General features: G+C 44.0%; 1 protein-coding gene across 3 annotated transcripts; it reads left to right on the top strand.

The window, feature by feature from the left end:
* Positions 1 to 10884: 10884 nt before the first annotated feature.
* On the top strand, positions 10885 to 15408 carry LOC128116250 (DDB1- and CUL4-associated factor 1-like). Of its 3 annotated transcripts, none has more exons than XM_052747425.1 (2): positions 10885 to 11996; positions 12156 to 15408. In XM_052747425.1, exons 1-2 carry the CDS (start codon positions 10885 to 10887, stop codon positions 15406 to 15408), a joined length of 4365 nt encoding a protein of 1454 aa, XP_052603385.1. The 3 variants fall into 3 exon arrangements, with proteins under 3 accessions (XP_052603385.1, XP_052603386.1, XP_052603384.1); XM_052747426.1 differs by having other exon boundaries at positions 10885 to 15110; positions 15352 to 15400; XM_052747424.1 differs by having other exon boundaries at positions 10885 to 15408.
* Positions 15409 to 27061: the final 11653 nt, after the last annotated feature.

Raw genomic sequence — 27061 nt, 5'->3', positions numbered from 1 at the left:
AGACCAGGAGGTAGAAAATATTATCCTTAGGAATCAGCTGTACTTATCTGGGGTCTTTCTGACCGATCTGAATTGGATCCAGGTTTTATGACTCTTTTAATCCTCTGATGCCTACACAAAATATTTTACAAAATGACATAAAAATTTCAATACATTAGTATTACCTATCTGTCCTGAAATCCATAACATAGGCAAAGAAGGTAATGGGTATCTGTAAAACAGCAGGAGCGGACTCATACATTTGAGCTCCAACAAGAACTACAGATTTTGGTTAAAGTACGAAACATTTTCCTTCTATCCAGAGAACCAGGAATAAATTGGGCAGAGATTAGGGGCCTGATGAGAAGTCCTTTTAGGTTTATATTTAGATGAAATCTAAAATAAGTCTAAAATGCTGGGCTTGTGGCTGAACAGTCAGTAGTCATTGCTCTACCAGCTTATCAGAACTCTACTAAATGTAAATGTTAAGCTCTAAAATGTTGTATCTTAGAACAAGAGAACAATCTGAACCTTATTGTTTTTCTAAAATCATTTTTTGGAGATCCTCAAATCTTAGAAGCTTTCATATCCTCAGACCTTTCTTAGACTTATATTTGAAGATTTATGACTTATTTAAACTTTCATATCTCAGAACATTTTCTGAAAAGTGAGCTAACAAGCTGGCTATAGTCTTGTAGAAGGATCTGGTTGTCTGATGCTGTCAAGCTGACAAAGTCATAGCTAGCCTAGCCATCAGTGCTATCAGAAATCTGAGAAGGATAAATTATATCTGAGTGTAGACCAAGCAGCTTCCAATACTATAAATGACAGAGACTAGTCCATTCTAGGTCTCCATTGCATTGAAGGTACCAGTCAGAACAGTGTATATCTTCTTTCACCATCAGACACATAAGACAGAGTTTTTATTCCAGTGGAACAGGGACATGGAAGACTGTTATTTTGTTCAGGAAAAGGGGTGCAATCAATTCCAGTGTCCTGCTGCTTGTCCACAGTCAGGGCTGAGTTCTGGCAGTAGGCGTTGCATTGGGACATCTTGCCCTGTGGTCAGTGTTGTCTTAATTCAGGCAGAGACATTGTGGTGCCTCCTACATAAACTTCTTTGGAGACCTTCGGTCACTACTGGGATCTGGAAGTCTCTCTGATATAATTATCTTTTTGATCAGTGTTTACATGCCATATTCTGCAGATCTCTTGAGTATGAGGGCTGTCCAGGTATGTCTGAATAGACAGACTTTGTTTCAAGTTACTTGTTTTAAGCTCAAACCTGAAAACTTATGCAAGGCACTGAGGAAAGCTGTAATCCCTGTAAGCAATTACATCAGTACTTAGCATGATTCCAATGAAAAAACTTGATTATTTATGACTGACTATTTACTTTTGTTCTCCAACAGTCTACAATAAGTCGCCTTAAAAAACAATGATTTTTTTTAAAATTTTTTTTATTTATTTTAATTTATTTTGCAATACAATTCAGTTCTACATATCAGCCATGGATTCCCTTGTTCTCCCCCCTCCCGTCCCCCTCACCTTCCCCCCAACCCCCCCACCCCCCCCCCCCCCCCCCCCCGCATTCCCATCTCCTCCAGGGCAAAGCCTTCCCCACAGACTGAGGTCAACCTGGTAGACTCAGTCCAGGTAGGTCTAGTCCCCTCCTCCCAGGCCGAGCCAAACAATCCTGCATAGGCCCCAAGTTTCAAACAGCCAACTCATGCAATGAATACAAGATCTGGTCCCACTTCCTGGATGCCTCCCAAACAGATCAAGCCAATCAACTGTCTCACCCATTCGGAGGGCCTGATCCAGTGGGGACCCCTCAGCCATTGGTTCATAGTTCATGTGTTTCCATTCATTTGGCTATTTGTCCGTGTGCTTTATCCAACCTTGGTCTCAACAATTCTCGCTCATATAAACCCTCCTCATTCTCGCTAATTGGACTCCCAGAGATCCACCCAGGGCCTAGTCATGGATCTCTGCATCCAGATCCCTCAGTAGTTGGATGAGGTTTCTAGCACAACAATTAGGGTGTTTGGCCATCCCATCACCAGAGTAGGTCAGTTCGGGCTGTCTCTCGACCATTGCCAGCAGTCTGTTGTGGGGGTATCTTTGTGGATTTCTGTGGGCCTCTCTAGCACTTTGCTTCTTCCTATTCTCATGTGGTCTTCATTTACCATGGTCTCCTATTCCTTGTTCTCCCTCTCTGTTGTTGATCCAGCTGGAATCTCCCGCTCCCCCAAGCTCTCTTTCCCTCGACCCTCGCCTTTCATTACCCCCACTCATGTCCAGGCTGTTCATGTAGATCTCATTCCATTTCTCTGTCATTGGGTGATCCCTGTGTCTTTCTTGGGGTCCTGTTTTCCAGGTAGCCTCCCTGGTGATGTGAGTAGCAGACAAGTCATCCTTGTTTTATGTCTAGTATCCTGCTATGAGTGAGTACATACCATGTTTGTCTTTCTGAGTCTGTGTTACCTCACTCAGGATGATTTTTTCTAGATCCATCCATTTCTCTGCAAACCTCATGATGTCATTGTTTTTCTCTGCTGAGTAGTATTCCATTGTGTATATGTACCACATTTTGTTTATCCATTCTTCAGTTGGAGGGCATCTAGGTTGTTTCCATGTTCTGGCTATTACAAACAATGCTGATATGAACATAGCTGAACAAGTGCTCTTATGGTGTGGTTGAGCATTCCTTGGGTATATGCCCAAGAGTGGTATAGCTGGATCTTGGGGGAGATGGATTCCCAATTTTCTAAGAAAGTGCCATATTGATTTCCAAAGTGGTTTTACAAGCTTGCATTCCCACCAGCAATGGAGGAGAGTTCCCCTAGCTCCACATCCTCTCCAGCATAAGGTGTCTTCAGTGTTTTTGATCTTAGCCATTCTGACAGGCATAAGGTGGTATCTCAGAGTTGTTTTGATTTGCATTTCCCTGATGATTAGGGATGTTGAGCAATTCCTTAAATGTCTTTCGGCCATTTGAGTTTCCTCTGTTGAGAATTCTCTGTTTAGTTCTATAGCCCATTTCTTAATTGGACTGTTGGGCATTTTGATGTCTAATTTCTTGAGTTCCTTATATATTCTGGATATCAGTCCTCTGTCAGATGTGGGGTTGGTGAAGATCTTTTCCCATTCTGTAGGCTGTCGCTTTGCCTTGTTGACCGTATCCTTTGCTCTACAAAAGCTTCTCAGTTTCAAGAGGTCCCATTGATTGATTGAAAAAACAATGATTTTAAATTGAAGCTCTTCTAGCAGCAAATACGGGTTCAGTAAAGAAACCAAAGCAAAATATCAATATAAAACATATATGTGAATCAGTTTATCTAAATAGGTTGAGTTTAACAAACTTAGCAAATACAAGGAGGCTAGACAACATTCTTAAGCCTGAATGTACCTTGGGTAAGGAGAAACATTCTCCAAGGCCCTGGCTCCCACCTTTTTCAATGTTATTTCATAACTTCAGTTTGCCATTGTTATGAATCTCAATGCAAACATCTGACATACTGGTGGTCCTAGGCTACCCCTGTCAAAAGATTTTTCACCTCCCAAAGGGTCAAAATTCATGGAGCCAGAAGCTGTTTCAAGCCCTTTGCCAGATTGCATAGGTTATTGCCTTGGTGCATCACAAGAAATGAACATCCCAGGTTCTGGTTAGTATTTGTTGCTTATAGCTGTGACTCTAATTTTTAGTCTTTTATTTTCAGTCCAAATACTAACAATATGGAGCATTTTATAAACTGAAAATGTCCCATAGCCTTGTAAACTTAAATATTTTAAAAACTGTTCTTCTCAAATGACGTTCTGCAATGTCAACAATTAACTACCTTCTTTTCCTTGCAAGCTTGGATCATTTTTTTGACCCTACCCTCAGCAGCATATACACAGCTTGTCTTCTAGATTCCAGCCTGTTCCATTTCATTGTGGCTGGTGCTTCTGGCAATAATCCCCTGGCACTGACATTTCCAAAACTGCTAAGGTCCACCATTGCAACTGGACTCTTTGGAACTGTAGCCCTGCAATACATTACACACCTCAGCTGTTTCTTAGGATCCTTCCATGTCTTTAAAACCATTCTCATTTTACATGGGTAAATCTTAAATTACAAAGTTTAGCTGCAAGAGCAAAGTAAATTCCTGTGTATAAAAGTATTGATGTTTTGCTTTAATATTTATCAAATACTTTACTTATTAGACATATGATGTCATCTATTTAAACTCTGTAAATCCTTGGTGTTGAACACTTGGTAAAGATCTAGTACTTAGGTGTAATACTCTAAGTTAGCTTTTGTTAACCTGAATGGATCTTTATAACCTTAGTAAGAGATGCCTGCCCATGAGGTTACCAGCCAAGATGGAGGAAAGCCACGTAGTTGCTGTTTAAAGCATGTTTTTCTAAACAATAATTACTTGCACACATTCGCACAATTGGATTCAAGCTACACACACACATACATACAATTAAAGCTAACTTACACCTATCAGTTAAATACACGTCACATACTTGTCCACACACACACACACACACACACACACACACACACATATATATCTCTATCTTTAACATAAGCATAACAGAATCACCAGCTATTTTAAAAATGAAAACAAACCAGAATTAACCTTTAAATTCAGTATTTGCAGGTATAAGAAACCCCAATAAACAAAATTAACAGAACACCCCCTCAGACTTTCTACAAACTTCCATGTACCTTCAGTCCATTACTTTGATCCCTCAGACATATAATCCAGACAAGATCCAATTTTCCTTTTCTTTTGTAAACATACAAACTCTTACCAAAGTCATTTTTGTGATTTCCCTCAGTTGTCTAGAATATATTGTAAAGCTAGAATATGTTGAACAAGAACAGAAATGCATGTATATATCATAACAGGAATAACTCTAGATATCCATCAGCCCTGTATCACAGAGAAGAAACTGTTGATTAGCCTTGTAACAAAGCTGCAGTAGCTTAGCAGCCATAGGCAGTAGCATTCCATTCCACACTTGGAGCCAAACCTTGATCAGGCTTTAGCCCCAGGGCAGGTCTTGGGTGCCCCACCCATCAGCAAGGGAGACAAAGAGGATGGAGAAAGCAAGCACCATGAGGACAGAAGATTGATGCTAACCTCCGATTTTCAAGTACTCTGGGGTGGCACACTGGTAGGGACTCCCTGTTCGTGGTTGGCCTCACAGACCTGTAGGCCACTGCTCAGCTTTGAACCTGGAAGGGCAGTTAGTTCTCCACCAGCCCCTGCCTGGTTCAGGCACACTTTGAGCTCCTTGAGGCCCCTATGCTCCCCCAACTCTGCCCTTCTGGCTCTCCACACAGAGCATAGCCTGAACTTGCTGGCCATGTCAAGGCCCCAGATTGCTCAAGGCCCGCCCCAGTGCCCAGTGCAAAGTCCAAAGGGATTCGCCGCCCCCAGACTCATTCTGCAGGTTCACAGCATCCACTGCCCTTTTTATAGTCACTACGGTCCTGGGTAGGCAACAAGGGTCTTCCAGAACCTGAAGGAATATCACAAGGCCAGTGCAAAGCAGGGCAGAGTAGACAAGGACTCCTCCATCTCCGTCTGTCACTTGACGAATATGCTGCATAGTGGAGGCAGTGGCCATTTTTAGTAACTTGAATACATGACCCTGGCAAGGAGGGCTAAACATATGGCCAGAAAGAACATGCCTGCAGTCCTCAGAGTCAAAGGGCACAGATTGGAGAGTAGGATAAACACTCCTCAGAGTTCTCAGGTCACTTGTCAAATTCAGGGGTCAAGACAATGACAAAAAGATAGGGAAGCAGATAAAGGACTCATTCCCAGAATCCAACAGGACAAGAAATGTCACAGGCATGATCTAGAGCCAGTGCCTTTAGACACATCCTCAGATAAACTAAAAGAGAGATGAAGAGAGTTCAGATGGGACAAAAAGGCTGATAGGAAGCCTTCCTAGCATAGGACAAGAACATCTCTGAAAGGTTTCTCTCCCCTTTGTTTTGTTCCCCCCACATCTGCAGGGTCAAATTGACCAGCAAGAATGGTCATCCCATCTGGAATCACTTCTGCTAGAAGCCTATATAAAGGGCAGGAAAGGAAGCTTTGTTTCTTTGCCTTTCTGCTTTCAACCTGGTAGCAATGTCCATTCCTTCACTGGCATATGACATATATTCACTCATAGAGGATATGAGGAATAAATTACAGGATGACCAACCTACAACCCACAGCCCCAGAGAGCATAGATAACAAAAGTGCCCAAAGAAGGATGCATGGATTTCTCTGGGAAGGGAAAGTAGAAGAGATGTCCTGAGTAAATTGGGGGCAGCAGAGGGAGGTATTGAAGGGATGGGACCTAGAGGGAGCAATTTGGGCAATCCTGGGTGCAGGAGGCAGTTTGGGGGCCAGACAGAGGGCTAGGGATAAATCTGTTGCCAAGGAAAGTCCTAGGAATCCACAGTGATGACCCCAGCTAAAATCCCTAGCCATTGTGGAGAGAGTACCTGAACTGGCCATCTACTGTAATCAGATTGATGTCCACCCTAATTGTCATCACAGAGCCTTTATCCAGTAACTGATGGAAGCAGATGCAGAGATGCACAGCCAAGCTCTGGGAGTCCTTAGGAAAGATACAGGGGGTTTGTATCAGCAGCGAGGGTGTGGTTGGGGCAGGTGAAATGTCAAGACAGGAAGCCTCAGAAACAACTAACCTGAAGTCATGGGAGTACATGGACTGTGAACCTACAGTTAGGGAGCCTGCATGGGACTGACCTAGGCCCTCTGCATGTGACAGTTTTGTAGCTTGGTTTGTTTGTAAGGCTCCTAACAGTGAGATTAGGACCTGTCACTGGCTGTTAACTGGCTTTCGGGAACCTGTTTCCCATGCTGGATTACCTTACCCAGCCTGATGAGGGGGAGGAGCTAAGTTCTACCTTGTGGTGATATTGTGACCCCCAATATATTATGCACCCTAATAAAGTTATCTGGGGTCTAAAAACAGAACAGTCACTAGATAGCCATAGAGACCAGAAAAATGGTGGCAAATACGACTTTAGTGAACAGAAAAATGTGGCATACATGGCTTTAATCCTATCATTCAAGAGACAGAGATCTTTCTGGATCTCTGTGAGTTCAAGGCCACACTGAGAACAGAGCCAGGTGTGGTGACACACACCTTTAATCCCTGCACTTCAGACACGCCTTTAATCCCAGGAAGTGATGTCAGAAAGCAGAAAGGTATATAAGGCAAGAGGACCAGGAACTAGAGGCGTTCAAGCCTTTAGGCTTTGTAGCAGCAGTTCAGGAAGATCTGTTGTGGTGAGAACTCAGAATCTTTCACAGTCTGAAGATTCTTGGATACAGGATCTGATCTGGAGTTGTTGAGGTAAGGTTAGCTGTGGCTTGTCCTATTCCTCTGACCCCACATTTGTTCACCCCAATATCTGATTCCGTGATATTTATTGATTGATTGATTGATTTTTTTTTGGTTTTTAGTTTTTGTTTGTTTGTACTTGATGACAGTGTTTCCTGTGAAAGTTTTTGTTTCTGTTTTTTTAATCTGTGGTTTGTCTGCTCCTCTGACTTTTCAGAATTCACCCCAATACTAAGATCTGTGTTTTTTATTTATATGACCATTTAAGATTCATCTTGCACTATCTCAACTTCAGGTGCCATGCTATGCTCAAGCCCTTAGGAGGCCTGCCCCTTTCTGAATGGAGACAGGAGGAGTGGATGGATGGGGAGCAGGGTGGGGGATGGCAAATGGAAGTGGTAGGGGCAAGGGAGGAAACTTGTTGGTACAGAAAATAAAGGAAGAGCCTGGCAGTGGGGGCACACTCCTTTAAAACCAGCATATGGGAGGCAGAGTCAGTCTGTGAGTTTGAGGCCAGCCTGGTTTACAGAACAAGATCCAGGAGAGATTCCTAAACTACATAGAGAAACCCTGTCTCAAAAAAATAAATAAATAAATAAAAGGAAAAAGGAAATAATGTTAAAAGAAAAAAAAAGACTAACTATAATAACTGAGCTCCACTGTGCTTCAATAGAGTATAGTACAACCTTTTACAGAGGCCAAACATTTGTGTCAAACTTAGCTCTTAGGATTTTAGAACCAATCACTGTAGAATAAGCTTTTTGAAATGTATTTACGTCATTTGTTCCTAAAATCTTAAGTAACTCTAAGTGATTTTCCAGTCAAACTGTTTTGAGAAAAGGCAAGATTTACCCTTGTATTTCTAATTTGTTTTGGCCTCTAAAAAGTGTCAGCTGGGCATTGGTGGCCCACGCCTTTAATCCCAGCACTTGGGAGGTAGTGGCAGGCAGATCTCTGGGAGTTGGAGACCAGCCTGGTCTACAGAGCAAGATCCATTAAAGGTGCAAAGCTACACAGAGAAACTCTGTCTGGAAAAACAAAAAACAAAAACAAACAAACAAAAGTGTCAGATGACCTCTCCATCACAGTGTAGATGTGGCTCCCAAGGACCCATCTTGCAAGTTCAGGGCTTACAAGTCTTATAATCCACAACTTACTGAGCAGGATCATCTGGACAGCTCAGCAGGATTATCTAGGTATCTTCAAGGGCCATAAACCCCCCACAGAATATCTGTAGGAGCATGCTGCTTTGTATCTGTTTTGAGTTGTCATGGCACATTCCCGAGGTCCCTCTGGAACTGAGGACAGCAGGTGCTCCTACCCTAAGATGGTGTCTGTATTGCCTTCATATCCCCAATTGTGTACCCTAATAAAAGTTATCTGGGTGTCCCAGAACTAAACAGCCACTAGAATAGACAGAGGTCAGAAAATGGAGGCACACCTGCCTTTAATCCTATCACTTTGGAGTCAGAGATCAAGACCACACTGGGAACAGCCAGGCATGGTGACACACACCTTTAATCCCAGGAAGTGATGTCAGGAAACAGAGAAGTATGTAAGGTATGAAGACCAGGAACTAGAGGCTTTGAAGCTTTCAGGATTTTTATCATCAGTTTAGCTGAGATCCATTCCGGTGAGGACTCAGAATCTTTCACAATCTGAAGATTCTTGGAAACAGGATCCTATGAGGAGTTGTTGGGGTGAGGTTGGCTGTGGCTTGTCCTGTTCTTCTGATCTCTCAGTTCTTCACTCCTGTACCTGGTTCTGTGCTATTTATTTATTTATTCATTTATTTATTTGTTGTTGTGTTATTATTTGATTTTTGAGACAGGGTTTCTCCGTGTGGCTTTTTTTTTTTTTTAAGCTGGGGTTGTTTTGATTCTCTGACTTTTCAGATTTAACCCCAATACTGAGACCTGAATTTTTTATTTAATTATACCATTTAAGATTCATTTCCACTACCTCAAGTTTATGCAATGCTATGTTCAAGCCTTTAGGAGGCCTGCCCTTTTCTGAATGGAGACAAGAGGAGTGGATGGATGGAGATCTTGGTGGGGATGGTGTGGTGGGGGGTAAATCGGGGTGGCAGGGGTAAGAGAGGAAACTTTTTGGTACATAAAATAAAGGAAAAGCTGGGCAGAGGTGGCACATGCCTTTAATCCCAGCACTCAAGGGGCAGAGCCAACAAATGTCTTTGAGTACAAGGTCAGATATCTGTGGAGCAAGATCAAGGAGAGGCACAAAAACTGCACAGAAAAATCCTGTCAGGGAAAAAAGGTTAAAAGAAAACAAAACAAAACAAAAAACCTGAATATATCAACGAAGCTCCACTGTGCTTCAATAGACTATAGTACAACATTTAACAGATGTTAAATATTTATCTCAAACTTAGCTTTTAGGATTTTAGAACCAATCACTGTAGACTAAGGCTTTTGAAATATATTTACCTCATTTGTTCCTAAAATCTTAATTACCTCTAAGTGCTTTTGCAGTCAAACTGTTTTGAGAAAAGGCAAGATTTGCCCTTGTATTTTCTAATTTCTTTTGACCTCTAAAAAGTGTCATCCGGTCGGTGATGGTGCACGCCTTTAATCCCAGCACTTGGGAGGTAGTGGCAGGCAGATATCTGGGAGTTGAAGGCCAGCCTGGTCTCCAAGGCAAGTTCCAGGAAAGGTGCAAAGCAACACAGAGAAACCCTGTCTGGAAAAAACAAAAAAAAAAAAAAAAAAGTGTCAGATGACCTCTCCAGCACAGTGCAGATGTGGCTCTCAAGGACCCATCTTGCAAGTTCAGTGCTTATGAGACTTGGAATCATGAAAATGGTGCCGACACACACGTGTGATCAATGTCAATGGTAAAGATGGCAAAGGTGCAGCCATAGTCATCCATACCTAGAGCTCAGATTCTAAAGGGAGAAGAAACTGTTCCAGGCCATTTCCTGGGAACCTGGGTGTGGACCTGAGCTGAGGCCATCCACCTGGCCGGTATTTAATTAAAACTTGCTTCAGATCTAGCATGAAACTGTGGTAGTGGTCTTATACTTGATAGATGGGATTAACATTTTCTGGACAGCCCAGCAATATTCAGACCACACACTCTAATTCTAAAGCTGGACCTTCACTCAGGAACTATTGCCATGAGGGCCTACATGAGGCATGTACCTTGAGACATTCCATGGCTCTGAGGCTGTCTTCAGTTCTCAGACTATCAGAGTGAACTTCCAAGCTGAGAAATGTAGCAAGCAAGTAGACAGGCCACCTGGAAAGCCTCTCACCTACTAGACCTGGCAGCTGTCTTGGTAACTCGGCCCTAATGCCATGTAGGATAAGAAGATGATTTAAGATGTAAATGCAAGTTGTAATGTCTCTATTTGTCTTAGTAGACTTCCTGTTGGCTAAAAGACACATCTAAGCATCAGCTGCTGACTACAACCTGCTCCAAACAACCGTGATCCCTGGACTTGCTGTAAGTAGATGTGGACCAGTCCAGCCATTGTGAAGGGTTCTTGAGCCTTAAGCTGGGACTTAAACCATGAGTACAGTAGTGGTACATGTGGACTCCAAAGCTGAGCTCATTGCCCTGCTGGAGCAGTGGGAAGAGGACCATGATAGTGGGCAGGATATGGTACCTATCCTTACAAGGATGTCAGAATTAATTGAAAAAGAAACTGAAGAATATCATAAAGGAGATCCAGACCCATTTGATGATCAACATCCTGGTCGAGCTGATCCAGAATGTATGCTGGGCCACTTGCTGAGAGTATTCTCCAAGAATGATGATTTCATGAATGCACTGATGAACGGGTATGTGATGACAAGTAGAGAGGCCCCTTTAAATACTGCAGCCTGCAGACTGCTACTGGACATCCTGCCAGGTCTAGAAACTGCAGTTGTGTTTCAAGAAGAGGAAGGGATTGTAGAAAATCTTTTCAAATGGGCCCAAGAGGCTGATCAGCCACTGAGGACATATTCTACAGCACTGTTAGGAGGTGCTATGGAAAATGAAGAGATTGCTGCAAGCTATAGAGATGAAAATTCACAGCTAGTGGCAACAGTGCTTCACAGACTGAGAGAGCTCCAAGTTCAGGAAGTGGATTTGCGGCAGGAAGGTAAGTGTCCTAGTCCACAGAAGCTTTCATCAGAGCCGCCTTTGCGTCTGGATGAGGAAGCTGTGGATATGGACTATGGTGACACTGCAGTAGATGTTGTGAATAGAGAGCAAGAAACTTCTAGAGATATGGAAAATTCCCTTCATCTGGAATTAAGTCAGAAGGCCAGTTGTAGAGTAAACACAGCAACTAAGGCTGAGGAAGCCTCAGGATCTTCAAAGCATGGTGACAGAGAGAATGTTAGAAGGGCCCAGCAGAAGTTGGGTTTCTCACCTTCTGAGGCAGATGGTGTTTTTGCTGAGCTGTCTAATAGCAGCTGGTCAGAAATGTCCCCCTGGGTGATTGGCACCAATTATACCCTCTATCCAATGACTCCCACTATTGAACAAAGACTTCTTCTCCAGTACCTGACTCCTGTAGGAGAGTATCAGGCGTTACTTCCCACATTCATGCAACTTGGATCTCAAGAAGTGATGATGTTTTATATTGATCTGAAACAGACTAATGATGTCCTGCTTACTTTTGAGGCACTCAAGCACCTAGCATCTCTCCTGATGCATAACAAATTTGCCATAGACTTTGTTGCACATGGTGGAGTACAGAAATTACTGGAAATTCCTCGGCCTTCTATGGCTGCAACTGGTGTATCTAAGTGCTTATATTACCTGTCCTCCAACCAGGATGCTATGGAAAGAGTTTGCATGCATCCCTACAGTGTTCTATCTGATGTGGTGAACTATGCCCTGTGGTTAATGGAAAGTTCTCACGCTTCAGGATGCCACCATGCTACAATGTTTTTCTCAGTTTGCTTCTCATTCCGGGCTGTCTTGGAGCTCTTTGACCATTATGATGGTCTGCGTCGCCTAGTGAACTTGATCAGTACTTTGGAGATTTTAAATATGGAAGAGCAGCGTGCACATGTGAGTGATGATAAAATCCTTGCTACTTGCCAAAGAGGCAAACATACCTGCATGGCTCTGCGAAAGTATTTTGAGGCTCACTTGGCCATTAAACTGGAGCAAGTCAAGCAGTCACTTCAGAGGACTGAGGGTGGTATTCTTGTGCACCCTCAACCTCCATACAAGGCATGCTCATACACTCGTGAGAAGATTGTGGAAATGATGGAGTTTTTGATAGAATATGGCCCAGCTCAGCTGTATTGGGAACCTGCTGAAGTCTTCCTCAAGCTTTCCTGTGTGCAGCTCTTGTTGCAGCTTATTTCCATTGCCTGCAAGTGGAAGATGTATTATGCAAGGAATGACACTGTGCGCTTTGCTTTGGATGTCCTGGCTATCCTCACTGTGGTGCCAAAAATCCAGCTCAAATTGGCAGAGTCGGTGAAGGTCTTGGATGAGCATGGCTCTACTGTATCCACTGTAGGTATCAGCATTATTTTGGGAGTGGCTGAAGGTGAGTACTTTATCCATGATGGTGAAATTCAGAAGTCAGCCCTTCAAGTAATCATCAATTGTGTATGTGGCCCAGATAACCGAATATCCAGTATTGGTAAATTTACCCCTGGAACTCCTCAGAGAATGCTGTTTCAGACCCCCAAGAGCAGTGAGCATACCCTGGTCAAGATGTGGAATGTGGTCCAGTGCAACGATGGCATCAAGGTGCTTCTGTCACTATTGTCCATCAAGATGCCCATCACAGATGCAGACCAGATCAGGGCCTTGGCCTGCAAGGCCCTAGTGGGCTTGTCTCGAAGTAGCACTGTTGGACAGATTATCAGCAAATTGCCCCTTTTTAGTAGCTGCCAGATTCAACAGCTGATGAAGGAGCCAGTGCTGCAGGACAAGATTAGCAACCATGTCAAGTTCTGCAACTACGCAGTTGAGCTCATTGAGCAGGTATCAGGAAAGCGTCTTCTGCTTGGCACTGATGTGTCACTGGCCCAGCTCCAGAAAGCAGGTATTGTTGCCCAGTCAAGGATCTCCTTCCCTGAGAAAGAACTGCTCCTGTTGATAAGAAACCATCTCATTTCTAAAGGGCTTGGAGAGACAGCCACTGTGCTGACCAGAGAGGCAGACTTGCCCATGGCTGCAGCCTCACATCCTTCTGCCTTCACCCCAGTGACTGCTGCTGCTTCTACTGTCTCTCTTCCCTGGACTCTTCAGATTGCCAATGGCATTGCTGGTCGACTGGGCAACCATGCAGCTGTGGGTGCTTCTGCCCTTTCTGCTCCCCCTGCTGATCCTCGGTCATGTGCAGCTCAGGATTCATTAGCTTTGCCTGGCCCATCATATGCAGGCAACTCCTCTTTTAATGGCAGGATCAGTTTTATGAGAGAGAGACCATCACTGTGCAATGGCAGCAAAGTTCAAGTGTTGCAGCAGGAGTCTGACCACGACACACACAGCCAGAGCCCTGCTGACAAAACACAATTGGATAGACATCTTCCTTCTCCACCAACACTGGACAGTATCATCACAGAGCATCTTAGGGAGCAACATGCTCGCTGCAAGAACCCCATTGCCATCTGTCCACCTTTTTCTCTCTTTACCCCTCATCAGTGTCCTGAGCCAAAACAGAGAAGGCAAGCTCCAAGAAACTTTACCTCAAGGGTAAACCGCAGAGCATTGTTTCCAAAATATGGAGGAGTAGATGGCGGATGCTTTGATAGGCACCTTATCTTCAGCAGATTTCGTCCAATTTCAGTGTTCCGGGAATCTCATGAATATGAGAGTGGCTTTACGTGTTGTGCATTTTCTGCCCGGGAGAGGTTCCTGATGCTTGGTACCTATTCAGGGCAGCTGAAGCTCTACAATGTATTTAGTGGACTGGAAGAGGCCAGCTATAACTGTCACAACTCAGCCATCACACACCTTGAACCTTCCAGGGATGGGTCCTTACTTCTGACATCTGCCACTTGGAACCAGCCCTTGTCTGCACTTTGGGGGATGAGGTCAGTATTTGATAGGAAGCATTCCTTCACAGAAGATCACCATGTTGAGTTCAGTAAGTACTCTCAGGATCAGGTCATAGGCACCAAAGGAGACATTGCCCATATTTATGACATTGAGACTGGCACCAAGCTGTTGACTCTGTTTAACCCAGATCTTGCCAACAACTACACGAGGAACTGTGCCACCTTTAATCCTACAGATGATCTTGTCTTAAATGATGGGGTCCTCTGGGATGTCCGCTCTGCACAGGCCATCCACAAGTTTGACAAGTTCAACAGGAATATCAGTGGTGTTTTCCACCCCAATGGGCTGGAGGTCATCATCAACACAGAGATTTGGGACCTTCGAACTTTCCATCTTTTACACACAGTTCCTGCTCTGGATCAGTGTCATGTGGTGTTTAACCACACAGGGACAGTGATGTATGGAGCAAGGTTGCAGGCAGATGATGAAGATGACTTCTTGGAAGAGAGGATGAGGAGCCCCTTTGGGTCATCCTTCCGAACATTTAATGCAACTGATTACAAACCCATAGCAACGATTGATGTGAAACGGAACATCTTTGACCTGTGTACAGACACCAGAGATAGCTATCTTGCTGTCATTGAGAATCAAGGCAGTATGGATGCCCCTGACATGGACACAGTATGCAGGCTTTATGAAGTGGGCAGGCAGCGTCTGGCAGAGGAAGAAGATGAAGAGGAGGACTCTGAAGAGGAAGAACTGGAGGAAGATGATGAGTATGAATACCATGATGATCATGATGATAATGATGATGACACTGATGATGGAGAGGAACTTGACACTGACAGGCGGCTGGAGGCAGAAATGGAGGAGGCCGACAACAGTGAGAACTCAGGACAGGATGGGGACAATGCCTTCTCTCCCTCTGATGAGGAGCTAGCAAGCCTAGAGGAGGGAGAGGAGGGGGAAGTTGAAGACGCTGATACAGAGGAGGAACTGGAAGTGATCCTGGTGGAGGACAGCTCAGACAACTCTGATTTGGAAGATGACATCATCTTATCTCTGAATGAGTGACTTGCCAGTCCCCACTTGGAAGAGAACCTTGGCAGGTGAGAGAAACTGAGTGAATGGATTCAGAAAACTTGCCTTTTGCTGTCCCCTGGGCTATCTGTTAAGGAACTGTATGTATGTATGATTTAGAGTCTCCCTGGAATCTGAGGGTCCATCTGAAAACAGTAACAACCACAAAATAAAATAAGTAATAAAGACTCCAGTGACTAGGTCCTAGGTTGTAGCTCTTCCTCCTAGGATGGACACAGCTTTCCTCAAGGGAACATACAAACATGTCTCTGGGTATTTTCAATGTATTTTCTTTGTATAATGTTCTTTACTTAAAGAACCAGAAATGGTTTTTAATAAAACTTTAATAAAGAAAAAACCAACAAGCATTTATAACTGAGGGTCTCAACTTCTTTCCACCAATCTATCCCTGCACTTCATTTTCTTTGGAAGAAAATGATGTCTAAAGAACAATATAGAGGCATTTATATATACCTATTTAAATGAAGAGGAAATTTGTGGTTTCTGAAATTGATAAGGATTAAGAATATTTTATTATAAGTATAATATGATTTTTTACACTGTTCTGTTGACTTAAGTTAATCTGTTTTTCTTTGTGACAGAGCAGGAATAGAAGTCATGGCCTGCTAGTGGGAAGATGACTAACTCCCTCCCTTGATGGCCAGGCTGTACTTGTGTGGACCTTGGTTTTGTGGAGTTGAGAACTTTAGGGGTATAAATTCACTCCCTGTCTCTTTGAGAATCAGTTTTTCAAAAGTCTTTTTTTTCCTTCCCTGTCTTCCCAATGTGGAAATTACAAATCAAAGGTCTCTTTCTTTAATGTAAAGTGTATTTATTAAAAAAAATACAAAATAAACTACACGTCTGTCTTTGTTAAAAAAAAAAAATATTCCAGTTCACAAGCTCATGGTCCAAAGCAATTGTAGAGCTGTTCTGATTTCTGAGTCCTCATTCCCCAAGGAGGCAGAAGGCCATCTTGTTGGGAGAGTTAGCCTGCAGAGCAGCAGAGTTTAGACAGCTCTTCAGCAGAGCTTGAGCCCCTGGAAACAAGTGGCAGCTTGCTGCAGATTCAAGGAACAGAGAGCTGGGGGGTTTTGTTGGGTCCCTCTGGAAACTAGCGTTTCTCCCTATCACAACACAGTCCTTTCCCAAATCCCCAAGATGTGGTCTGTATTGCCTGCACATCTACAGTAAACTGTGCTGTGGGAGTCGGTTTTCAGGTTCCTCATGGCTTTACTCTGTAGATCTGAATAGAGAGGATGATTAGGACCACGGGCATGAGTGCAGGTGTCTGAGATAGTCTGCACTTGGCTGTGCAAACACAAACTCAAAACACAACCCATTGGGGGACTGGGTCAGGTGAAGGCCTGATGAGGCAAAACACCTGTCCTAATGGGAGTTTAGAAATGGCAAAAACCTCCCTTGTTAGATTTGCAGTCCTTATGCAAACCACACAGACCCCGAAAACAGAAACGGACAAAAAGCCCCTACCTTCAGTAACAGGAAAAGCCGCCACTGTAGTGTCAAAAACTGTTTCTGGGGCAGAGGGGATAAACTGAGACCAAACTGGGAACTGACTCTCTGAAGAAACGGAGAAGGGACAGATTCCTCCCCAGAAAATGCATGACCTGACAAAGCTGCTAGAATTTGAGGCAGATTGGGTGGGGGGAGCCCCTACCTCCAAAGGCAGCTAGCAGAGAAACAGGGCAGCCTGAGATATCTGAAGCTCTGCATCTGGGGGGAAGGAACAAGCAATATGAGGATAAAATCAGTGGGAGAAAATCTCTCTGAAGGAGCTATGAAAAAGCTGTTGTAAATGTTTTTGTTTTTCACTGACTGGCTAAGGCAAACACAAGCCCCAAGGAAAGTTGCTTTCAGGAAAGTGGGCCTCAATGCAGGCTAATGAGGTGGGTGCAGTTCTGATTAGGGGCCAATGTCAAATAAAGGAGAGACACCTGTTAAAGCCAGATGAGGAGAAAATAGAAATCGTTCAATGTCCCATAATTGAAAACTTAAAACTCTTGGTTCAAATCTCTTGTTGAAAAAGGAAAAACTTCTAAAGCAAGTCCTGTAAAAAGGGACCCCAAAAGAACTATGGGAAATGGAGTCCATAAGCTAGCTCTTAACAGTGAGCTGATGAAGAGAAATGCATTCTGGGAAATGTAGGATTTCCACTAAAGATGGCTATACTGTCCAAAAACTTTTCAGCTCAGAATGAAGTTTCTTCTCAAAGCAATGCTAGAAAGCTTAATCTTACCTCTTGAGAACTCAGATCAGACAAAAAGCTACCTATAAGAGGGAACAAGCCACTTTAAAATCCTTAAAACAAGGGAAATCAGTTTATACACTGAACGTTGTCTTAGATATGAAGAAACTTATGTTGAAATTAAAAAATTTCTTTGCCTTCTGAACAAACTGCCTGCAATGAGTAATTCCTTTGCAAATCTAATAAGGGAGACAGGGAAACAGGCATTCAAAAAGAAATGACTGCTTTATAGATGGGAAACAAACTTCAGACAATCTAGCTGTCTTACAAAAGAGTTGCTTCACCTGAAAGTTCCTTATAAGAAATCAATGCTAAATATCACAGCTGCTAATAATATTAGGAGTTAAAGCTAATGAAGTGAAAATACTAAGTCCTGAAAATGCTTTTTCTCAATGTAAGATCATGAAGAATTTGTTTCATGAAAGAACATCTATGTTCTTGACTCCTTTGAATAATAACAGTTTTGGTAAAAGTATTGGAACTAACAACAATCAAGTCAAAATGTTTCAACAAATTCAAGATGCTATTCCACAAAAGAAAGCTGCCATGCTTTGTGTGCCATATTAGAGCTCACTCCAATCTTCCTGGTCCTTTAGCTGAGGGCAATGCAATGACTGATAAGTTAACAAAGATAGTATCATTATCCCAAGTGGAAATGGCTCGACAGACACATGCTCCTCATCATCAAAATAGCAAAAGCTTAAGAAAGCTATTCAATCTTACCAAATAAGCAGCTTGTCAAATAGTTAAACGATGTGGGGTATGTCCAAGATTTATTCCTGTTCCTCACTTAGGGGTAAACCCCCGAGGTCTTCTTCCTAATCATCTATGGCAAATGAATGTTACTCATATTGCAGAATTTTGCAAATTAAAATTTGATAAGAAAGCATCTCATTTCTAAAGGGCTTGGAGAGACAGCCACTGTGCTGACCAGAGAGGGCTGACTTGCCCATGACTGCAGCCTCACATTCTTCTGCCTTCACCCCAGTGACTGCTGCTGTTTCTACTGTCTCTCTTCCCTGGACTCCTCGGATTGCCAATGGCATTGCAAGTCAACTGGGCAGTCATGTTGCTGTGGGTACTTCTGCCCCTTCTCCTCCCCGCCCCCCCATCCCATCTTCGACCATGCGCAGCCCAGGATTCATTGGCTTTGCCTGGCCCATCATATGCAGGCAACTCCTCTTTTAATGGCAGGATCAGTTTTATGAGAGAGAGACCATCATTGTGCAATGGCAGGAAAGTTCAAGTGTTGCAGCAGGAGTCTGACTACAGCACTAACAGCCAGAGCCTTGCTGTAAAAACACAATGGAATAGACATCTTCCTTCTCCACCAACACTGGACAGTATCATTACAGAGCATCTTAGGGAGCAACATGCTCGCTGCAAGAACCCCATTGCCATCTGTCCACCTTTTTCTCTCTTTACCCCTCATCAGTGTCCTGAGCCAAAACAGAGGCAGCAAGTGCCAATCAACTTTACCTCAAGGGTAAACAGCAGGGCATTGTTTCCAAAATATGGAGGAGTACATGGTGGATGCTTTGATAGGCACCTTATCTTCAGCAGATTTCGTCCAATTTCAGTGTTCTGGGAAGCTCTTGAAGATGAGAGGGGCTTCATGTGTTGTGCATTTTCTGCCCGGGAGAGGTTCCTGATGCTTGGTACCTATTCAGGGCAGCTGAAGCTCTACAATGTATTTAGTGGACAGGAAGAGGCCAGCTATAACTGGGACTACCTCCTATAACCTGGAACTACCTCCTAGTTTGCATCCTCTCCTCCTAGGATGGACACAGCTTTCCACGAGGGAACAAACAAACATGTCTCTGGGTATTTCACAATGTATTTTCTTTGTATAATGTTCTTTACTTAAAGAACAAGAAATGGTTTTTAATAAAACTTCAAAAAAAATTAGCAAGCATTTGTAACTGAGGGTCTGAACTTCTATCCACCAGTCCATCCCTGCACTTCATTTTTTTTTGGAAGAAAATGTCTAAAGAACAGTATAGAGGCATTTTTACATACCTATTTAAATAAAGAAGAAAATCATAATTTCTTAAATTGATAAGGATTAAGAATATTTTATTATAAATATAATATATGAGTTTTTAACCTGTTTTGTTGACTCAAGTTAATCTGTTCCTAGGAGGGCATATGCATTGTCCAATTTTCAATGTCAGAAGAATTCCATTAACGAAGAGTCTGAGAAGAATGAGCCTATTGGATGCTGGATGCCAATTTAACTGGCCTCCCCTAAAGCAGTTCCTAGAGCCTTTTAATGCCAGGTACTCAGTACATTCAAGTCTGTTCTGTTCCGATCTCATGCAAGTAGACTAAAGACAGATTCATTTAACATCTACTAGCAAAGATACTTCACTAATACATTCTCTTTTAGACTGATGGGAATTTCAGAAGTTTCTTACATGGTTAAGAAACTTGCCTTGAAGATGCCCAAGGGATCCTGGATCCCACACCCCACACTTCTAAACAGTTCCACTAGATCTGCACAGTATAGGAAGTGTTTACACACTGTAGCTGTATGTTAATACAGAACTGAAACTCTGAAGCCAAAGTCATCCTTGGCAAATGATTCAATGATGGAGTCTGGGCTGTTTCTGCAGAGAGCAGGACAGGCCATCTGAAACATGCTATTCATGTGATACATTGAAAAACACTAGGTATTCCATGTTACACATTGACCTATGTGAGCAGGAACTCATTCTCAGGATTTCCATTTCTCAAAAAGAATCCTCTTCCCTCCCCAACCCTCCATGTAAAACAGGCACCAACACCATTATATGTATATATATACGTGGGCCCTGGCCCCCCACTGTGAGTGACTGCTGCCTTGCTTGCCGACCTTGACCATCGTACCTTAAAAACATATATTGCTAAAGTAAAAAGGGGGGAGCTAGGGGCTCAAATCTCCTCTCCACATTCTATTCTTTCCCTTGTTTTATATATTTTAAATTTTTTATCGGTGGATTCTGCTGGAGTATCTGCTGCAGATAAGCACTGGAGGGCTCCTGTTACAAATCATCCTCTGGTGCGACGGAAGGATCTTTCTACTGGCACTTGGAGGGGACCCGATCCAGTGTTGGTGTGGGCCCGGGGATCTTTTTGCATCTTTCCGCAGGACAATGAGGTTCCTCTTTGGGTTCCTGAGTGCTGTGTGCACCCTGTGGCTGCTGCTGAATCCCGACATGGCAGAGACCTATTGGGCCTTCATGAAAAACTCTCCCCTTATGATGCCAATGGGGATTGAGAACCCAATATGGCCAGCCTTGGCAAACATTAATGTAAGCCTAGGAACTGTAGCCATGTGGTTGGATTCTTCAAAATGTAATGTATGGTAACCTTTTTCAAAAATGTTGAGAATGTGTCACCCAGACACCTTGGAGATTAAGGATAACTCTGAAGGTCAATGACCTTCATTTGTTAACAATAGCATGCCAGGTAAGCCTTTTTCATTTTCGTAATTCTCTTCAAGCTGGTGTAGTACCTACTTTTCAGGAGTGGCTCTGTGCAACATTTATTGGCCTCCTGAAATTCATCTAGCCTCTTTTGAAGATACCTTAAAATTTGTGAGCCTGAATGTAGCCATTATGAGACCATTAATTCTGCTCCATGTTTGCTGTTTTTTTTTTTTTCCTTTTTTTTTTTCTTTATGGTTCTTAGTTGTTCTTTTACAGAGCTGCCAGCCTAAGTCGTGCTGAGATTAAAAAAAAAAAATGGGCCTTGGTGGTTCGTGTTCCTGGAACTGTGTCCATGCCAGTGGACCGTAGCAGTTAGACACAGATGATGCTCACATGCTCCAGAAGAGAATCTGACATCGCTGTTGCCGTTGTTGCTGTTATAGCGGTGGTGGCCACTGCTGCTATTGTTTCTGGGATTGCCATTTCATAATTGGTTACTACAGCTAGCACAATGGAGACCCTGACAACAAAAGTAGCTACCACAGTTAGTTAATCTTTCATTCTATTGGGCATGATAAATTTAATTCTCCAATTATACACTTAAATTGGCTTTAAAAGTTGTAAAATTTATAAAACTCAAGATCCGCTTGCCTATGGGATACCACCTTACAAGGACTCTAATTTACAGTAGGGCTCGTTAAGGAAGAGAATGGCTCAATTGCCTTTAGCCTCCTGGCTATGGGTGGGTTAGGTCTTCTGTTGGTCTTTTCTGTGTCGCACAGATTACAAGCCCAGCGCCACTTTGAGATCTTTGGCAACAGTTACTCTACAGCTCACATGTTTGAGTCTGTATGATAATGAGTATTCAGAGATGGGTAATGCTTGGGGGGGCGCTCACCAACCTAAGACAGAGCACTTGTGTGGCCTGGGCAGGTGTCTCCATGACGGGTAAGGTGACCCGTTGACGTCCCACGCAACCTAAGTCAGAAGCTCATTTTTTAGTAAAAAGGGGGGACCTGTGGGCCCTGGCCCCCCACTGTGAGTGGCTGCTGCCTTGCTTGCCAACCTTGACCAGATATCCTCCCTGTGCTGATTCCCTGCCGGTTTCCTTCTCACCTGAGGTTCTTTGTTCCTGTATCCTGCATTTGGTGTAAACAGCTTAGATGCAAGAATGTAGATCATTTGGTAGCTATCTTCTGCCCTCCGGGGATCCTCCATTGTGCTATAAGCCTGTATTTAAGGTTTCCTCCCTCTTTCAACAAATGGCATTCCTCGTTCTGCTGTGGCGAATGACTTGCTGTCTCTTGTCTCTTATTTTTTAATCCACAGCCCCTCGCTCAGACATGGTGAACAGGTAGCGGTAGCGCGGGCGTTACCGCAACACACACACACACACACACACACACACACACACACACACATATATATATATATGAGCACACACTCAAACCTACATGATGCTTCCCTGTGCAGGCAATCTCATCCCCACTGATTCTATGATAAGGTGCTTTCAAAGATCAATTTGGATGTTGCCAAGAATGGCCAGAAGAATAACCTCTCCTAGAGAAGGCTCCTATGAAGAATGCCAACTAGCTTCTGTTCAGGTGGGATCTCTGCCTCAGCCCCACTCCCCCCTCTCTGTCTCCAAACCCTGCCCCATCTCAGAAAACCTCTTGCAGAGATGCTCAAGACCATACCTACAGGTTAAACTGCCCCTGGGAGAATGGGCCATGTAGGTTTTCAGTCTTTTCTCAGTCTTCTCAGGACCAAAAAATTCATCCAGGAGCATTTTACACATTAAACCCAGACTTTCAATTCTCTTTTGTTTTGTTTTTGAGACAGTTTCTCTCTGTAAGCTTTGGAGCCTGTCCTGGAACTCATTCTGTAGACCAGGCTGGCCTCTAACTCAAAAATTGGCCTGACTCTGCTCCCAAGTGCTGGGATTAAAGGGGTGCACCTCCACCACCCAGCATTCTTAATTTGGTTTGATTTGGATTACTGTACCAGTGGAAAGGTGGAAAGACTTAATATTGGTGTATAGAACCCTTTCAGCTTGCAACTTAGCACATACAACACAAGCTCCATCCCAACAGTCCACCATACCACATCAGGATCAGCCTGCCTGGTTTCACAGCAATAAGTCATTATGATGAGGTATTAAGACTAAGGCTAATTATGGATGAGGAAAGATCAGAGAATTGCAAACACTAGCTATAGATTGAGCTATCATTCCATCAGGCTGAGTTTGTTCCCAGATCAAGGCCCCCAGAGAGACTACCAAAGACGAACATACTGGAATGCAAAAGCCAGGCTTTAATTCAGTATATTTGGGAGCAATACAAGCCTAGGCAGGGACTTCATCCAACACATCCAATGCGGTGGAGGCTGGAGGAAGTGCCCAGCCTGAATTGTGCACAGCTTTTAAAGGTAAAAACTACAAGATTACAATAGCAGAGGATTTCCATACATGTACATTTATGATTGGCTCGTTTCTAGGGACTTTCCAGAAATTGTGGTTTAATCTTACTTCTAAGAGGGGTGGTTGCCTATTACCTTTACTCATTGGCTCCCCCTCAGGTGGGGCCATTCTGTGGTTAAACAATCATGATGAAGACCAGGATTGGGCCATTCCATGGTCATACAGTCACTATCACATGATTAATTTGTTATCCTGTAAAAATAGAGGAGCTTTGGTCTCACACCGAGGAGAGCCTGTAGTCAGACATATCCCTGAACCTCCAAAATACAGAACCCACTACTGTTCCTTTAACCCAGAGGCAGAATGACTCCGATTAGCTTCTTCACTGAACAGGACATAAAACTCAAGCATCTCCACCCAACTGGGAGCTTTCCCCTCTTGCACGCCCCTTTAGCTGCACACTGAGCACTAACAACTCCAGACTCTGCAGCAGAATATGCCTGCAACATATCTGCTTCTGTGTGGACAGCTGAGGCTTCTTGGGTAACTGGTTTCCATCTAAAAATGTGAGCATGGAACTGGTCTTCTTTTTTTCCCCCCATGGACTAAGTAAGCCAACTCAAATTTCTCTCTATGCAATTCCAAAGCCATCTTTTCTGGCAGATCAGAGTTCAGAATCACAGCCTATGAAGTCTTTCAAAGAACTATGCATTGCTAGCTACAAACTCCTAGGATCACAAGGAGACGAGAGAACAAGAGGCAGCTGGTACAGCAGCTGCAGGAAGGGACAGGCTGGGCAGCAAAGATGGGAGAATGAAATCCTGTAAGCCCACCCACCTCAGCTTTGCCGCTGTGAACAGAAATGGCGCACCCCAGAGGTCTCATGTTCAGGCCCCTGTAACCATGAGCCACTGGGGTCAACTGGGATCCACTAGTCTTCTAGATCCCTCTTGGCTCCTCTCAGTCATAATCCCCCACCTGGCTGAGAGCAGACTCTCCTTTACACACTCTACTGGGCAGCTGTGGACATTCATACTCAGGATTCCACTACACATGCCTTAATCAAAGGCAATGAAGCTGCATATGAGCCAGAAAGTCAAACCAGTGGTACCGTGAAGTTGTCCTTCACCCCGGCAGGCCATTTGCTGCTTCAGGGCTTGGGAGAAATTTGGTTCCATGTACCTAGTTTCTTTTCACAACCACCCTTTCTACTCAACTTCTCTGGGAATATTTAATCTGGATTCTATCGGGTGATTTTCCTCTGTGAAGGTCCTACTTCCAAGATAATGAGACCCCCACAGGGCTGTAACATGAAATGGGGTAAGGATGAGCAGGGTGTTTTGAAATGACTACCCCCCCCCCCCCCCCCCCCCCCCCCCCCCCCCCCCCCCGCCCAGGAGGCCCTAAGGTTTCCATGATTCAGAGTAAGTAGCAGGGCATGTTAATTTCACACCTATAAGTGCTGAAAGTTTGCCTCTTGTAGGTATTACTCAAGTCCAAATTGGAGCCTCACGCATTCTTATCTTGCTTTTCCAGAAACTCATGGTTCTATCCAATCCTTGAGTCACAGCTTGGCCACTGTTTCCTTGCAGGGTCTATAATTAGAAAGGCAAACACTGGGCAACCATGCAGAGAAGCTATCCATCCCCTGGAAAGAAGCTGTACTGTCTTCACTAAGAAAAGCCAGTCCTCACATCTATCAATGTCATGCACTCAGGCCTGCGAACATTGTTCTCAAACTATGAAGTAGCTTTAGGAGCCAACACAGAAGCACAGGATTGTCGCACATACAGGTCTACACAGGCATTGGGCCCATTCTCAGTGTCTCCAAGGGGAAGCCGATCAGGGCTCTGCACAGGAAAACATTTTCTCTGAAGCTGCCTATTGAGCACAGTGGAGTTCTATCCGATACACTGATAACGGGAATACAGCAAAGCTCAGTACCCAGGGAGAGATGTGGGGGAGGGTAGACGCCGAGGCTCCATGTTTCATTATAGGCTTTGGCCCCCACTCTACCAGCTTGCTCAAACAGCATGCCACATTGCAGCCCCTGTTAGCTACATCTGTGCTGATGGGCCACTTAGGCACAAGTGCAACACCCCTTTGTCATGCTCAAGCCCTGGAGGCCAGGTGTTTTCCTGGAAATCAAGGGACTAATAGGTAAACCTGTGTGGACGAGATATCAAGAACCGGGAGCTACCAAGGAGGCCAGTCCAACAGAAGGTAAAGAACTGAATTGCCCAGTGGCAGTCATGATAGGGTGTCTTCTACAGAAAGCATGAGTGGGGAAACCCTCCATGAGTAAGATTCTCCAGAGCATAGAAACAAGGGCTACTATGAATGGCCCTGCACTGGCTGTGTTCCAACAAGTGCCCTGGCCCCAGAGTCACCACCCACCCATGGGGAATGCAGGGACTCCTTATCAGAAAATGCCCATGCGGCTGTAGTCCATTAACTAGGACCCTAACGGACATCATATGCACGTGCCCTCAATGATTTGGCTCCCTGATCTACAGAGGAAAGCAATGAAGAGAATATAGGAGTATGTCTAAGGCTAGAGGCAACAAAGCTAAGCTCAAATGGTATTTCATCCATAAGGCAGCACCCACAAGTATGACTAGAAGGTCAGATCCTGCCATGATATCCTCTCATTGCTTGGAGTTAAGTATGAGACCAAACAGGAGCACTATACCTTGCCTTTGTTCCCTCCCTTCCCATTGTACTCTAACAGTGCATAGCCACCAACCCTCTAAGCCTGTGTGAATACCCGGTTTCTCCTATGAGAGACTTCAAGAGGCCCGCAGGGGCTGCTCTCTCAAATCCCAACTTTGGGTGAGGCATCCAGCTGGTCAGTCCTGGTGCACCCCACAATACAGCTTGCTTTAATTGGACAATCATGGACTTGGCTTTTTCTCCTCCCAAGTCTTAGGTTTAACAAGTCTCAACCAGACAAAGCCAGATTCAACTTCAGACAGCAGTACTTCACTCTTAGAGGTTATGGGGTGGTGGTGGTGAGAATATGGCCCTATTTCATAAGCTACTCTGAAGTACTGGGATTATATCATGAACTGATATTACAGAAAACCATTCGGTCACAAAAGTGATTGAAGCCTGTTTCCCAAATAAGGAATCCAGATGCACCATAGAGTATTAACCAAGCCTGACATTTACAACAAGCAAATGGGACCACAGCACTTTGGGTCCCAGGCTGATACAAGTGACAAGCTATCTGTCATTCTATCTGAGGAGCTGGAGGCTTTTAGTTGCAAGAGTTGAGGGAACTGCAGAGTCCTGAGCAGTCATTGTGCTCACAGTGAGTTTTATCACCTGTGTCCTGGTCACAGCCACGCCACCCCCTTACAAACGAACTCTGCACTAATGGGAACCGAGCCACATGGATGGTCATTTATCATTCACAGCTGATGAGGTGCCATTTTGGTGGCTGAACTTCGGGGTCATTTAACTTGCTTAATGGGATTCTACGTAAAGGCTCCGTTTAAGGTCTCAGGTTCATCCCTCATTTAATCCTCAATGACTGGAACAGGAGTAATA

This window comes from Peromyscus californicus, unplaced genomic scaffold (assembly GCF_007827085.1).
Source record: "Peromyscus californicus insignis strain IS unplaced genomic scaffold, ASM782708v3 Scaffold_20__1_contigs__length_68692818, whole genome shotgun sequence".
NCBI lineage: Eukaryota > Metazoa > Chordata > Mammalia > Rodentia > Cricetidae > Peromyscus > Peromyscus californicus.
Note: the sequence above shows the minus strand (reverse complement) of the source record. Positions and strands in the feature narration are given on the sequence as shown.

Excerpts from the sequence above, each read along its gene's own strand:
- LOC128116250 (XM_052747424.1), top strand. The coding sequence starts at position 10,885 with ATGAGTACAGTAGTGGTACATGTGGACTCCAAAGCTGAGCTCATTGCC.